At 27.9% G+C, this 17,669-nt stretch overlaps 1 protein-coding gene across 2 annotated transcripts in view; it reads left to right on the top strand.

Moving 5' to 3' along the window:
• The window catches only part of LOC142324874 (phospholipid-transporting ATPase IF-like), a 103,178-nt gene that overhangs the window by 73,093 nt on the left and 12,416 nt on the right, over positions 1-17,669 (top strand). For both annotated transcript variants that reach the window (XR_012756415.1, XM_075365949.1), the window contains exons 17-21: positions 4,663-4,822; positions 6,150-6,252; positions 8,549-8,718; positions 11,832-12,048; positions 13,849-13,973. Coding sequence is in view for 1 of the 2 variants with exons in the window: in XM_075365949.1 (XP_075222064.1) it covers positions 4,663-4,822; positions 6,150-6,252; positions 8,549-8,718; positions 11,832-12,048; positions 13,849-13,973 (775 nt within the window). In the remaining variant the exon portion in view is untranslated. The remainder of the gene's footprint in view (positions 1-4,662; positions 4,823-6,149; positions 6,253-8,548; positions 8,719-11,831; positions 12,049-13,848; positions 13,974-17,669) is intronic.

Here is a 17,669-nt window from a genome sequence, read left to right on the forward strand (position 1 = left end):
GCACTTTCTCTAATGTTTATTAATATTTTCTGTTATATTAGACGTGTACTTAAAATTTGATTGCTTAATAATTAGGGCATAATTTATTATTTATCCAAGTGATGATTTATTTTGTATGAAAATGATGAAATAAACATTTTACATTAAACTTCATGTAAAAGATGGAATAAAGTACAGTTAAGTGATGAAAATGTTAGAGAAAGCTTTTGGCTGTGATTGACACCAGAGATTTATAAGTGATATTAGCAGTTTCAAGAAGGCTAAGTAGACATTGAAGATGATAAAAGGATCGAATATCCTAATGTATTAATAAGCTATGAAAAAAAAAATCAATAAAATAAAGGACACTGTCATCAGTAATCATCAAATCACTATTAGAAACTTACTGAGGAGGTGGGAAACTTATGACTCATGTGAAACAGTTTTGACTGACATTCTGGGCATGAAATGAGTTGCAGAAAATTTCTTCCTAAACTAGTTAAAAAAAAAAAAAAAACAACAAAAGCAAAATCACAACAATTGTTAACCAACATTGCTGATAACTCAAAATAATTCAAATGTTTCATGACAAGTAATAATATATAGGTGTAAAGATATAATATTGAAATGAAGGTCCAATCAATCCATCTCCTCATGGAAGCTTGCTGAAGAACAAAGCCTGAGAAAAGCATATAAAGTTTGATTGAATGTTAAGGTTCTTCTTACTGTTTTTTTTAAATTATAATGGCAACATTCATTATGAATTCTTACAACAAAGTTGTAAAATCAACAAGTAGTATTGCTTAGCAATTTTAAGCCACCTATGTGAAGCAATCTGAAGAAAACAATATAAATGTGGACCAACAATTCTTGAATTTTGCATCACAATAATCCTCCAGCTCATACTTCCCTATTTTAATTGTAATTATTTAGCCAAAAATAACACCATACTGATGCCACAGCCTCCCTATTCTCCAGAAAAGGCACCCTGCGACTTTTTCCTGTCCCCACTGATTAAGATATATAAAAATACATTTTGTGACAATATATGAAATAGAGAAAAAAATTGCTAAGTAAACTTAAAGGTTTACCAAAAATTCCTTCTCATAAATATTTTGAGGATTGGAAAAAACAATGGCATGAGTAAGCCATATCTCTAGAGGACTACTTATAAGGGGAGACAGTCAGTACAGAAGATTAAGTTAATTCTTTTTGATAAAGTAACTATTTTCTTTATTTTTTATCACATCTTGTGTACAAATAAGTATTATTCTACCAACACAGAAATGGCAATATAGAATAAAAATATTCAGAATAAATTGTAAATAAGGTATAATAAAACTGAATTAAGGGTTAATACAAATTAATTAGGTGATTAACCTTAATTTATGTTTTCAAATGGGATGACAAAAACACTTTCAAATCGAAGTTATTTGTACTTTTTACTCTGATTCTAAAAATGCTGAAATATATATTTGTTTTATAGTGTTTGAAAGATGGGTGAATTATTTCACCCATCTTTCAAAACTAGGTAAAATACAAGGATTTCACTATTAAAATACAGAGACCTGTTAACTCTACTTAAGTTACCATCAGAGTGTCATCTGTTTTATCAAAGCATATGTAACTGCAGTGAAGTAAATGATCTCCCTTAAGAAGAAGGTGGTGAGGACTAGAGGAAATAATTATTTTTAATGAAAGATTTAGTTTAGAATGTTAGTTTTCTTAATAAATTGTATTTTAATATATTGTAGATTTTCTACTATTTCATCATTTTTTATTATTAATTTTGAATATCTTTGTGAATTTTTATTGTGCAGTAGATATAGTTATATTTTTTAGTTCTTTGTAAATTTTTTTTGAGTGTCCGTAACAATAATATTATGTTGTATTACACTTTTTGTATGAGCAAAATAATTTTATAATAATTAAACTCTTTTAATTACCTTTTTCTTTTCATTGTAATGGTGTTAAATATTGTACAATCATTTTATTGCACACTTTATTTGTCTCTTGGACGTGAAAATCAGGAGGTTGTGTTGCACTAATCTTTATGATTGGTATTTTTTAATAAAATATTTTTTTGCAAAATAAAACGTAATTTTCTGCAGACTTACTGCTTTTCTTTCACAAATGATTGGACATGATGTTAGAATTGCATGAAGGTGTAAGACACCATGTTAATTTTTTTAAATATAAAACAAAAATTAATAAATACGTAATAGCATCTACTAAAGTAGACCTAGATAAGGTATTTTAGTAGAAAAAGTTATGATGGAAAGATGATGAGCAAAGGAAATTAGAAAAAGTGAATTTCAAAAGTTCAAACTGTTCTACTGTAAAATTGTAAAAATAGAGATAGTGTCCTTTACCTCTGAGCTACAGACATGTTCTTTTTATGGTGTAAGTGGACACTGAGAAAAGGTTTTTTTTTTAATTCCGAGTTTAAAGGGTTAAAATGAAGTAACAATGGAATTTACTATTTTTTTTTTCAATTTCTCTGTAACAAATGAAGATGATATCAACTTGATTTTTAGTGTGTGTCATCTTCATGTAAATATCTAAAAACTAACTTCTAGATTTTTTAAATTCTGACTTTAAAGGGTTAAATGTATTTAGAATTTTTTTTTGAAACCTGGCAATTATTATTTTTTTTAATTTCTCAGTAATTGAATGAAGAAATAAACTTGATTTTCAGTATGTGTAATTTTCATGTACTTGTAAACATCTAAAAACCAATTTCTAGATTTTTTAAAATTCAACTTTGAAAGGGGCAAAGAAAGGTAAAAAAATTTAAACAATGATTGCAAATTTTCCCCACATCTAACTATACTAAGCGAGATATTTACTAGATTGGGATTTGTAAGTTGTTTTTTATCTCTTCTGATAAATATCTAAAAACCATTTTCAAGTTTTTTTTTTTAATTTTGACATTTTTTAGTGTGTGACATGGTATACAGTGGCCACTGTTACTGTATGTGTAACGTGACTGCTGCATCTGCCTCCAGTTACTTGACTAGAAAACATAAAATAAAATTAAAAAATTTTTTTTTGAAAAATGAGCAACAAAGTACACTCGCCTCCTAGTGGTATTTGTCAGGTAACACTAAGAACCGGGTAATTTACACTTTTACCTGTATGAAGTAAAAGTAACCAGTTATAACTATTAATTTTAAGATGGAGGCCGACTATTTTGAAACCCATTTTTGTTGATCACTCAAAAGTTTCAGGTTCTGTACTGATCAAACTGTTGCTCTGAAGAAAATACAGTACACTGATATTTTTTATAAATTGAACAGGCTGTAATTTTTATTTGTCATTGTTATTCTCATAAGCATGAGTTTAATGAGCACAGTGGAGTTCAAGGAGTAGAGCCCTCTGGGTAGATGGGAAGGACAAGTGAAGCAAGCCATGTCAGGCTAAACATTCCCTGACTGCAACGGGAAATGCAAGTAACCATATAGCATAGGTGAAACTGTCAGTATATATATATATATATATATATATAAAGTATATGTACTATTTCCTTAGTGTCTACTAATGATTATTTAACACTTAACACAACTGCCACTGCCATTTAGTTTTAGATTTTAAGTAAAATTATTGTGAATGATTTATCTTTTATTTATTTATTTATTTTTTTGTTTTTGAATATAATGTATAGTTGTGTTATATTCCTACTAATTTATGCAGAATGAAGTACACACAGCTTAATTTCCTTTTATAAAGCTGTTATGCTTTAATTTACTTGTAAAAGTGTAACAATACTTAAGTTAAAATGTTTTAATTACAAATAACCCTATAGTAAAAGCAGCACTGCTCCCTTGAGTACTGAGGGATCTACAAGGAGAAGATGCCACTCACTTTTAGAATAAAATATATATATATATATATATTACCGGAAATTATCTGTTAATAAAATTTAATATGTATTAATAAATTAGCATTATTATAAATACATGGAGTAATGATCTCATTTTGCCAAATAATAAAAAAGATATTACTAAATAATAATGCACCTTCATTACTTTGGTATGAATTGAAAAGTTTACTTACCTATACCAATGTGTGCCTCTTGTATCATTGATATATCATTAGCACCATCACCCACAGCTAGTGTTATAGGTTTTTTGGTGAGTGCTCTACAAGATGTATCACCTAAAAGAAAATATAATAAAACTATACATTTTTTATACACATATATATTGAATATACGTTGAGTTGATAAAGTACAAAATGATTTTTTAAGAAGAAAAATAGAGAAGAGAAATTTTTACCAGAAATAGAGAAGAGAATATGGTCTCTTAATCAGACATGTAAGTTTAATTTATTTGAAAATAGAGGACAGTGGAAATGCATGTAGAAAAGGAGTGGTAATTGTTATAGATAAATATAAAGATTAAAATAAAACATGTAATATATAAACATATTTTATATTATATATATATAAATCTTTTGGCAGGTAAAAAAAATACTGTTTTTCCAAATGGCCTTATATTATCCAATACAACTAAATATTCAGTTGTATTGCATATTGCAACTATTATATAGTACATTAAGAAATTTATTTCCTGATTTATGCTTTTAATGATTTTGTTTTTTACAAGGTTTATACAAGGTATTTTTAATAATACAAAGTGTGATTTTATTTGAAGGATTAATTATGTATGAAATTTGTTTTAGGCAGAAGGTGAGCATAGAAAAATATAGGCAATATGGACTTGTAGTCGATGGTTCTACTCTTAGTATTATATTGTCACATAATCCAGAGCCATTCATTGAACTTGCTATGTCTTGTTCTGCCGTAATATGCTGTCGATTATCACCAAAACAGAAAGCACAAGTAAGTAAAATTTATAGTAGTAAGTTTGGTTCAGTACACAAATAGTTTATTATTTATACTTGTACTCTACAGTCATATTTTATTTAGCTTTGCCATCACTGTTTTTTTTTTAAATTAGAGATTTAACACTAACAAAAAGCCATTAAAACATTTAAAACACTAATTTTTAAGATATTAAAAATAATATATTGGTTTTTATGAAATTATTGTTCATTATCTGCTATGAGGGACAATTTTTTGCAACATTAATTCCTACTTGTACATTTCCAGACAAAACATATTATTATGAGATCTACATATCATGAAGAGTCTTCCTAAATAAAAAGATAAGGGATACAGCGGCTCAAAAATTAATAAAATTCAGTTATTATGCTTATAATTTGGCAAAGCAATTTCTTATGTGGATTTTGTTTTAAATTAGGTTGAAAATACAATTTATCATTTATTATATATTGTAAAAATCATTAAAAATATTTATTTTAATATACTATTTTATTGAAGTTATTACAATTCTTTATGCCTATACGTTTGCTAAAACTGAAATATATAACTAAATGTTCTATGATCATAAAATATTTAAAACAAAACTCGTCACAAAGAGTAGGGAGGAAAGTAGAAACAGATTGACACCATGCTAATCAAAAGCTTGATTTAACAGGTGGGTAAAACAGATTACTCTAGATCACTATCAAATTATAGATCTGAACAATTACACCATATTTGGGACTGGAACCAGAGAATCACAGTTGGCCAATTTATATTTTAATACATACTTTAGAAGTAAAATTTGTATTAGGATATCTCTTTACAAAAAATATATTCTGGGTATGTGGAGAATTATTTTATCTATTACAATGAAGGATGGGTGAGTAAGAATTGCAAAAATAGTTATTTAAAATTACAATAAATATTATTATATCATTGACTAACTTTTATGTATTTAAACTTAAATTTTCCAGAAATCTATAAATAAATTGTTTAGTTATTGAAATTTACATCACACTTATCTTATAAAATTTTTATATCCCCTCATATATACATATAAAACATACATACAATTATATATATGTTTTATATATATTTTAATCTTTGTATTTATCTACAGTAATTACCACTGCTTTTCTACATGCATTTCCACTGTCCTCTATTTTCAAATAAATTAAACCTACATGTCTGATTAAATGACCATCTTCTCTTCTCCACTTCTAGTGAAAATTTCTCTTCTCGATTTTTCTTCTTAAAAAATAATTTTGTACTTTATCAACTCAACTCATATTCAATATATATGTGTATAAAAAATGTATAGTTTTATTAAATTTTCTTTTAGGTGGTACATCTAGTAAAGCACTCACCCAAAAAACCTATAACACTAGCCGTAGGTGATGGTGCTAATGATATATCAATGATACAAGAGGCACACATTGGTATAGGTAAGTAAACTTTTCAATTTGTACCAAAGTAATGAAGTTGCATTATTATATATTAATATATTTTTTTATTACCTGGCAAAATGAGATCATTACTACATGTATTTATAATCATGTTAATTTATTAATATATAATTAAATTTTATTAACAGACAATTTAGGATAATTGGATTTAAATTTTTTTTATCAGTAGCTATTTACAGCTTTTTATAGTAACTATTTGGCTATTATTTAACAGCGGTGAGTCACAAACATTGGACTTTGTGCTTATTTAAAATATTTTAAACTAAATCATAGTATAACAAAATTAGAATGTTTCTTCAATATAACTTTACAAACATCTATCTTTCCAGAACAAAATAAAATATTAAACCATTGAATATTCTACCATCTTAAAAGTATTATAATATTTCAGATAAAAAGGAATTAGGTATTGTTTTATTTTATTTATTTTTTTATAAATCAATAATTAAAGTAATTATGACAAAAAAAGTTTTGTAATTACAGTATTTTTTTTTCTACAGATAAATTCAGTTGAATTCTCAATCTTGTTTAAATCTCAACACATTGATTTGTCTGAAGAAATAGTGTTATAGCTTCATAATATTTCCTATATGTAAAATAAGATCAATGAGTCTATCTTAAGTAGTAAACATAACTCATCTCTACTCTTTAAGGTTTTATTGAAAATACCTCCATCATCGGTTGCTGTTCTAAATATTAAATACAGCCATTAACGGGAACCGGATGTTTTTAAAATAATCATAAAAAATTTAATATTTACTTTAAAAAAGTTTTGTTGGTACTGAAACACTTGTTAAATCAAAGCATTTGTTACTTGCTAATGAACGAAAAATTGTCCGGCAAGTGATGTCCATTTTTGGCAATACATTGTTGTAGCCTTTCACGGTAACTGGCCTCAACTCTTTGCAGCATGTCTACATCAATCTGGGTGACGTGATGACGAATTGCGATCTTTAGGCCCTCCAATGTACGCGGTTTATTGCTGTACACACGCGATTTCAGAAACCCCCACAGAAAAAAATCACACTACTCAAGTCGGGGGACCGAGGGGGCCAAGGAATGCCGCCGAATCTGGAAACGATCCGTCCCGGAAACAAGTTACGGAGAACAGCCATCGTTGCCCTCGCTGTGTGCGCTGTAGCTCCATCCTGCTGGAATAACACATTTTGAAAATCGATTCCCCGGTTTCGTAACTCAGGGATGAAAAACGTATTCAACATCGCAATGTAACGATCAACTGTAACAGTTACGGCAGCGTCATTTTCTTCAAAAAAATATGGTCCAATAACACTGACCTTTCCTACTGCACACCAGACAGTCACCTTTGGGCTATGAAGTGGTCTCTCGTGAAGCCGATGTGGGTTTCTTTCTGCCCAATACCGGAAATTCTGTTTGTTGGCGAAGCCATTCAGATGAAAATGGGCTTCGTCACTCATTAACAATAACAAATTTTCATTTTCTTCAAAAATGGTAAGCATTTGTCGACAAAATTGTAATCGCTGCGTGAAATCTTGCTCGTTTAATTGCTGCACGACGGCTATCTTGTAAGGATGGAAATGCAGGTCTGTATGCAGAATTCGTCTTACCGTAGTTGTGCTCATTTGAAGCGCTGCTGAATGCCTCTGAATAGAGCGGCGTGGGCTTCTAACAATGGCTTCCCTTACTCGTTCGATGTTCTCCGGAGTGCTAGCAGTTCGTCGGGGACCCGGTGGTTTTTACTTCAATATTGAACCACTTGTTCGAAGGTTGTTTACCCATCGTAATATTGTGTTACGAGAAGGAAACTTGCATTACGATGGATATTAAACTGACGGCGGAAATCTCGCTGAACAGCATTTACGGATTCGTCATTTCACACAAAACTGTCATACGCGTACAGGCGCTGGTCTAGCGTCCACGGCTCCATCTCAACGACTAAAATGTAAATGCTATGAACAAAGGAAACGTCAGACACCAGCCACGTGCCCCTCCCACCACGAACGCCCGAGTACAACCCACTTCAAAAACATCCGGTTCCCGTGAATGACCCTGTCTCATGTAATTATAAATTACATGAATTAAATATGAAGAATAAAAAATTGAAAGAACATCTCCCAAAATTATTTGTTTGAAATGGTATTCATAACAAGATCAATTATGATGAATTCACTCAGTTTTGAACTGTCAATAAAAAAAGCAATGGACAAGGACATTTATTTGTTAATTAATTAATATTTTTGCTATAGTCTCTACACATATTGATTTTTTAACGTTTTTGTTATCTTTTCTTGTTTAGGTATAATGGGTAAAGAAGGTCAACAAGCTGTATGTTGTTCTGACTTTGCATTTGCTCAATTTCATTTTTTGATTAGAGCATTATTTGTTCATGGACATTGGTATTATTTAAGAGCAGCAAATCTCATTCTTTATTTTTTTTACAAAAATATTGTGTTCATTACACCACAGGTAAAATTAATCCTTAATTCTTTTATTTTCATTACATGAAAATTTCATAGTAAATTGCAGTAGAAAATTAATACTTTTATAAGAGATCTGAATTGTATTTTAGAACTCAGATTTTGTTGTGTTACCAAAACTTTCTATTATGAATTAACAGACAGTAAGCTTGTTGTTACTATATCCTGGTATACTGTAACTTTCTTTTTTTTTCTGTTAAATGTTTTTTTCTGATTGGGTTAATTAAAACCCAATCAACAAAGAACACTGGTATCCACAATCTAGTATTCAAATCCGTATAAATTGGAAAGTTGTAAAATTTACAACTTCTCCCTCCTTGGGTGTGAAGAAATAATGAATATTTTCAATATTTTAACCTTCAAGGGATCTAGGGCTTTGACTCGGTCTGTGGCTTAAAACCTTCCATGATATAATACAAATATATCCTGAAAATTTAAAAACAATCAATCATTTGGTTCTTTGAAATTTTCCAAGATGAAATATATCTAAAACTCTTCTCAGTTATGCCAAGAAACATGGGTAAAAGTTTGGTTGTGTTTGACAGAATAGTTTTTTGTTTATTCTGAACAAACAAAAACACTCTTTCTCTATATATAATATTATAGATATAGATAGTAAGAAAAGCATATCTATCTTTTATCACATATTTTATTTAAGCTGTTAATATTTTAAATAATCTCTTAGACATAGCAGTGTTTACTATTTATTATGTCACAGGTTATGTATACATCTAAAAGAAACTTATAAACCAATAACAGTTGATGTTTAATCGTGACATAATACATTTCATTTTTCTCATATTATTTATAATTTTGACAGGAAAACATCAGTTGTAGCTTTTATTCTGCTTTAGAAAATGAAAATAAATTTTAATTATGTATGAATAAGTTATAAGAATGACATTTATGCATGTCTTAATCGATGATGTGATCTTATTTAATAAAATCATTAGTTGCCAAATAAGAATATTGCATTATTAAATATCTGCATGAACTTTGAAAATTTTGTTTAAACATGTTCTGGAAATGTACACATTTGTTCAAGTGGATAGATTAAATAATTTTTATAAATACCTTGGTTTAATTCAGTCTTGCAATGTCTTTTTTGTGCCTAAAAAGATACTTTGTGAACAAGTACCTATTATCATAGGTTCGGTGATGAAGGAAGAATATTAGAATACACAATCTACTACCTTCATTACCACAATTGCAGTATCAAACTAATATAATCTGTGATAATTTTTAACCCCTTGGATTTTTCTTCCTTCTTCAGGTTGTCCAATATAAGATATTAATTTTCTTTCCTGCCATCAACTTTCCCTCTAACCAGCTTCAGAATTAGATTTTCCTCTCTTATGATAAATCCCAGCAATCTTATCACTATTATCATTAATCATTCTACTTTAATTTCAATTTTTTCCCTTAAAAATAAGTAAATCTTTTTTTATTCAGATCAGTACAGAATAACACATTATACAATCACATCCTTATAAGATAAAAAAATGGTGTGCTTGAATTCTATATTAATTATTTACATAAAGACACATGAAACATGAAATAATGTTAATATAAATACATTAAACAGGAAAAATGACTATAAAATAATTCACAGTTCAAAAATCACTACTGAAAATTATTTTGAGCAGATGTTTGTGTAAATGTTGATAGGGATGTAGAAAAAACAATGTTTTTTTATAATTACTTTTTTTAATTAATATTATCTAAAAATTCCTAAACTAATATCGTTTCCATAAAATAAAATGTTTTAATAGTATTTTAAATAAATTAGTGGGAAGATTTTTCAAATGGTTTGGTAATTTATCAAAAATGGCAATGAAAGTGCTTAATAAGGCACTTCATGTAAGCCAAAGTATTATGTTGAATTACACAAAAACAGCTCAGTTCTCTGATATGGTAAAGGTGAATATTGTTATTTTTCTAAGAATAAGTGACTATTCTTTTTAACAAAGATTGCACATTCATAAATATAAACACAAGAATAAGTTAAAGTATTTAATTTTTCTAAATGTCGATCTACACAATTCAAACTTATGGATACATATAATGATAAGTCATTTTTGTAACTTAAAAACTTATTCTAACTTTTTGAGGGAGTCCCCAAGAGATGACATTATACTTTAGAGGGGAATTTAAGCAGGTATAATAAATATTTAATTATGAAAATAAGCTTAGAGTTTTATCAAGGCAATATAAAGAAAAACAGTATGGTTACAAAAAAAATCAATCTGTTAATCTTACAAGAATTTGTCACCTAAAAAAATAACCAAAACTTTTTCTTTACGGGCAATATAAATATTATTGTTATCATTAATGGGAATTCTGTCCACACAATCAAAAATGAGAACCACAGACTACCTGAGAAGCACAATGCAATGGTTCTATCCATATTAAAAGTAAGATGGTTACAATCCATCCATTGTATAATTTTTTAAACTGAAATCATTGAATTTTCAGTTCCTTTTAAATAATTATCTTCTGATAATAGATACTGTTGTGTCGTCTCAGAAAAGAGTTACAATGAATGGCTCAAGATTTTGAAGCAGGTCATTAATAAAAAATTTTTTAAATGCACGGGACCAAGAACACTTCATTGAGACACTTTGTGTTGCACATCTTGAAGAGAGGACCTAAATTTTACACAATTGCATTTTTTGTATCTTTCTCTTTTTATTGGCTTAAAAAAAATCGAAAATAAATTCAGATTCTGAAGACTCTTTTTTATAACTCTGAATCCTGCTTGTTTATTCTGTATCAAATTATTATCATAGCTATACGCTGCAGTTTTTTCTTACATTAATTTTACTTTAAAATATTATGAATTTTTTTTTACTAAATTAATTTTCTTTTATGAAAATTCATCAACACCATCATCTGTAGTATGACTTCTCAAATATTTCAACTCAATCTTACAGTTTTAGTATTTGCTAAATTAGCAGAGTATGAATTATGTAGCCCATAAATATAAATATTAATTTTTTAATCTACCAGATAAGTTTGAAAAAAAACATTTTTGTATTGTAATATTTATAGAAATTGTTTAATAATATTGATTTATGGTACATTTTAAAAATATGTTTGCAGGTGTACTTTGCTTTTGGGCAGTCTCCACAAGTGTTATATTGTGCATTATTCTTATTATTATATAATACATTATTTACTGCTATACCTATTGTATTATATGGACTCATAGAACAAGATTTCTCTGCTAGAACACTCATCAGTTATCCCGTGCTGTATAAATATCATAAAAATAATAAACTCATGTCATTTCAAAATTTTATGTTATGGATGTTGTTTGGTAAGTGTGTTTAAACAGTGAACTGAAATAAAATGTCAAATGAATGCTTGAATGTATTTGCTTTTCCTAACTTTAAAGAGACATAAAGAATACAATTTTAAAGAAATGTGTTTTTACAACTAATGTAATAGAAAAGTAATTTTTTTAGTAATTTTTCAGTAACAGGTCACAATAAATTTTACCATGATGTTGAATTTTTTTAATGAAAAAAATAAACAAACTGGAAAAATAAATAGAAGTAGATATAATTAAGAGAACTAAATGACATTAATGGTCTTACATACATTTAAAACTCACGACAAATTTGAAGAAAAATTCAGGTAGCAATTTAAATCAAATGATTGAAGTAGGTTACAAGTACAAATCATATTAACATTTCTATTTTTCAAAAAAGAGGATATGAATACCATTTTTGTTTAGTTACTGGTTAAGTAGACCAGATCAATTTATTCCCACATATTCTAGCCTTCTCAGGTTTTGTAAATATTTTTAGGTATGGTGTAAACATAAGTATTTAAATATAGGATACTAAGAACTCTTTTACAAAAGCCAGATTATATATTAATTGATAATATTTCATGATAATTATTATGGTATAAAGAAAATTCTCTGCACAAAATTAAATATACATTCCTGAAAACAATGTGCAAGGCGAAGTATATTATTAAAGACATATATATATATATATATATATATATATACGGTTTGATCATAATTGGAGAATACTTTATCCATGGTATTTGCAGAACATATTATTTGAATGTATAATGCTGGAAAGCTGTCAATATGCATTCAGTAGCTTTATTTTAAAACATTGCATTGTTTCTTCATAGAATATGTATTAATTTTGTTGCTTAGTAGATTCAGTCTTCTTATGGTTGAGATGCATGAAAAGTACTTGAAGCATTGGAGACACTAAACAGATTCACTTTCTCTGAGAGTAAAGATACTTCCTATATACCCAGTCTCAGTCTCAGGGCTTAGTATATAAGTAAGTCTCAGTCTCAGGGCTTAGTACAGTAATGGCAACAGTGAGAATGATGGCATCTCAGTGCCATCAACAGTTTTGATGGCATCTTGGTGAAGAAGAAATGAGAATCTACTCTGTTTCCCATTTTTCTTAGTACGTCTGTATGAGCTATTTATTACTTAAAAGTGGCAGTTATTTTTAGGGATCATTGCTTTTGTCACATGTCTCTTGTAACTTTTCATATATCAGATGTCAAACAGTTATGACATTTGACTAAATATGTCAGCTGCCTAATGAAGAATCTACATCCAATTCAAAAATGTATAAAAAATGATACAAGATGGGTAATTAGCAGTATTAAATAATTTTTAACAGTAACTTTATTTGATAGGCAAATGCTCATACAAAGAATTGATGTTAAATACAAGCAAATACACAACCCATCATTTTAAAACAATGTGTAAATCTAAATATAAAGAACAGTAATTTTAATTTAAAAAAGTAACAAATTATCTTGAGCCAATACCTCCACAGCTCTCTTGAAAGAATCAGTTTCCTCCCTCAGTTTCAGCACATCAAGGTCATCAGCGGCTTCTAATCTTGTAAGCAAGGTCTTCCTTTTAACCAGTGTTTAGAAACCGACATCAGAACATTTTTCCTTCAGGTCAGAAACCTCTGAGCTCCTCAAGTATTCCATTAAAAATAGACTCAAAATTAGAAAGTTAAAGTAAAAAATAACTATACTGAATAAACATTAAAAACAAATACTGATGAATTATTTGTAGTGTATTGTTAGATTTTTTAAGTCATAATTTTTTTCTCTGTTACAGGTGCATGGCACAGCATTGTCATTTATTTTGTGCCTTACTTTACTGTATTCAATGATTCTGATATCGATTTAAATACTCTTGGCACTGCAGTTCTTCATTTTGCTATAATTATAGTAAATCTGAAGGTATCTATCAATAATTAATGTTAAATTTTGATAAAATATTCAGAAGTATCACGTCTAGAGACTTTCAACATGGGATTTTCCTGAACTAAGCTTTCAAAACATTATACATCTTTCAAACAATGCTGGGATTTGTTTATATTTGTTGTATGGATTTCTATTTTTTACTAAATTACTGTCTATATGAATGAGTTTTTCTTTCTATATGACAGTCCTCTGTCCAGATTACATGTTCATAAAAAGAAATTACTTTGTTAAGTATTGCACATGTCGTCTGTTGCTAGTTGGTGCTCTGTTAAAATGAAGACTACGAATATGTGTGACGTGGGATAGAAGAGTATTGCATGTGATTTTCAAAAATATCATTCTATAAACATACAAAGAAATTGTTTCAATATCATCGGTATATTATTAATAAAGTCATTTAAAATTATTTTTATATTATTCAATTATCCTACACAGTAGAATTTTATTTATATTCCAAAATGAAACATTAAGAATAGGAATCACTTCTAAGTAAACAATTTAATTTATTATTGTTTATTACAAATTAGGTACCAGTTGAATCACAATTCTGTTAGTTGAAAGCAGAATGCAAGTTTATTAAGACATATGTCCATTAATCCAAGTGATAGCTTTAAGCTTTTTGTTGCTGTTGGTTTAGTTGTTATATTTTTCATGCCTTTCTGAAAAAGAGTTTCCATCAATTTATGTAGTTAATGTTTGTGTATTTCTGTTCTATAAAGTTGATGAATTTTTCTCCATTAAGAATCCAGCGATTAAATGTAAAGTAAAAAATAAGAATGACTTCATTTATTTACTGCTTTCTAATGTATAATATTTCTTTCTTTTCTCTTTGTAGACTTTTTTTCACTTTTGCAGAGATTTCTGCTTCAAGAGATGTATCAATATACCTAAATATTGGATTAAAAACATATTTGAAAAAGCAGATATATAAATACATATGTTTACTATTCCAGTCACTGATATAAAATAAACAGAATAATTCTAAGAAAATATCTAACAAAGAGAAAATAAAATATATATATTAAACAGTAAATAAATAATAATTATTTTTTTATAAATAATTATATTCTGCTGCTAGCATTAATTTGCTAGACTGTTAATTAAAAATAAAAATTGCATTGCAGCAAGTTCTGCTTTGTTGCAATTCATCTGTGTGATAACATATAAAGGAAGCTGAAAGCATATTTTCAGAAAAAAATGGGCAGACAAGTTTCAATCTTCTGGATAAAAGTTGCAAGAGAGAAAACCTGTAAGAATGCTTGACAGTTTTAATCCATTCAGCTGTTAGGGAAATTGTACACAATTTTTATTTCACGGAGAAAGCAGTACTAACTTTACAGAAGACACAAAATAAACTTAAACAAAATCTAGGATAGCAAGAGAGAAACACGTTTAAGAACTATATTAAATTATTTAAGAAGGTGATGACAACTAATAAAGAAAATTGTTTCTTCAGAGAGAAGATATTGCCGTGAAAAGAATTTCTTATATGAAAGCTATCAAAATATTTTGAGAAGAGACCCTTACAATTTACATGGATCGAAAGTAAAATTTTAACTTTACATTCAACTATAAAGTTGTGGGTGAACAAACACAATAAGGAAGCACATACACAAATTTCAAAAGGTGAAAAAGTTATAATATTAATGTTGGCAGAAAAACCAGTTCAGTTCGTAATGCCTTACAAGCTTGGAACACTAACTCAAAAACAAGTGTTTAACATGAAAATATGAATCCTTGGAAGTATGAAAAATCAGTTATAACACTTATAACCATAAGTGTACAAGTGTTTGACACCATACTATAATATTGTGTCAAAGTGGGAGAAATTTCAACTATGGCATAAAGTAATTTTGTTATTTGAATTCTTAATGAGTTGTTTACATTTAAGAGCGAATGTATGTAGTTCCCCATGTAGTATTTAGTTAGCCACTGTACTTAAATTTTTATATTTCCCAAGAATGCAATTAAAATTTTATGATAATGAGCAGTTAAACAGAAAAATTTTATTTTCTTGAAGAAAAATAAAATTTTATATTAAGCCCTTACCAAACTGTTAGAATATTACAACATCGAAATGCATAAGGGTCTTTGTTGGAATATTCCATTAACCTTTTATTTAATAATTTTTAATTTAATAATTTATCTATTTTAATACTGTAATAGAAATAAAATTCTGAATAATAAAACAATAAATCATGTTTAATAGTTAGTATTAGCTGTACTGCTTTTGCATATATCTCCTTATCTTTTTGTTAATATTGCTTAATAGGGCTGAATGGTACCTGACCAATAGTACTTCAAATATCTGGAATTCACTGTATCAGTGAACCACATGTGACATAGAATGTGCGCAGCCCTTTAAAAACTTAAAAATACTAAACATATAAAAACAAATATCACTATTAAAAACAATTTAGAATAATTTAAGTTAAGTAGTTAGAGAAAAAAATTTGAAAATATAACAATAACATGTAGAGATATTTACAGAGATTATTTCATCAAATTCCCATTCAGGTAGGTGAAGTACTTAGGTTGCTTTAATAATAATAAAATATGTTTTGCATGCAGAATAAATGTGTAAAGCTGTGTATTATATTAAACATTTTAGTCAAAATACATGCACTGAAGAAAAACATGGGGCAAAATAACATTTATTTCTATTTTTAAAAAATGAAACCAAAAAGAGGTTAATTCAATTAGAAAGGTAGACAATCAATTACGGAACTACAGCTGAATAAAAAGTTAGTTAAAAATAAAGGATCCACAGACTATGTAGTTCAACCCATGAAGATAAGTAAAGTAATGTAGTTGTGTCTGTAGCATTGGGTAATATATATATGTTGAAGATATAATTGCCCCAAAAGAGGGTGAAAGAATCAGTATAGCATAGGGTTTGCAGATAAAATGGTATTTTTAGGAGAAGAAGCATAGGATATTCAACAGATCATTTCAAAATTAGAAGGTGTTACAACAGAATATAGTATGAAAATGACTGTTTGGAAAACAAAAGTAATGATAATAGGAGACAATAAGCCAAAGAATGTATATGCAAAATGAGGAAGAATTACAGTTATATTACAATAAAGGTATTATTTAGGAACAAAGTTAAGAAAAAATTACAAAAATGTCAACAATACCTTTACAAATTTATTTATTTTGTTATTTATTTACTAATTTTCTTAACCAAAGAAAAATAATATAAACTTGTTTTCAGAATTTTTGTTAAATTGTAAGAAATATTATAACAAGAACAAACTTTGGTACAGAGCTAAATCATTGAGTGTGTTACGGTGTAAAACATATATAAATATTTGCAAATTACAATATTTTTGGTTTTTTTTAAATTCAGTTTTACAGATACCTTCTACCACTATTGTAATGAAAGCTAGAAATGCTTGCATCCAGATAATACTCATTTACGGGAACCATCTCCCAAGACAGTAATATAAAGTAAAAGTTAGACTGATTGAAGTTTTTTTAAAAATATACAAGTTTTTTAATAAGGTTTGGAAACTGTTCCTACTCTGAAAATTGCTTGCTTAGAGAAAATTATTTAAAAATTCAAGTCAACAGGTTGAAACAGTCTGAAATTAAAAAATTATAAAAATATAATCATCACAAGAATATTTTTATTTATTTCTTTTTACAAAAATGTTTCATTGACATTAA

The sequence above is a fragment of the Lycorma delicatula genome, chromosome 5 (genome assembly GCF_047948215.1).
Source record: "Lycorma delicatula isolate Av1 chromosome 5, ASM4794821v1, whole genome shotgun sequence".
Classification (NCBI taxonomy): domain Eukaryota; kingdom Metazoa; phylum Arthropoda; class Insecta; order Hemiptera; family Fulgoridae; genus Lycorma; species Lycorma delicatula.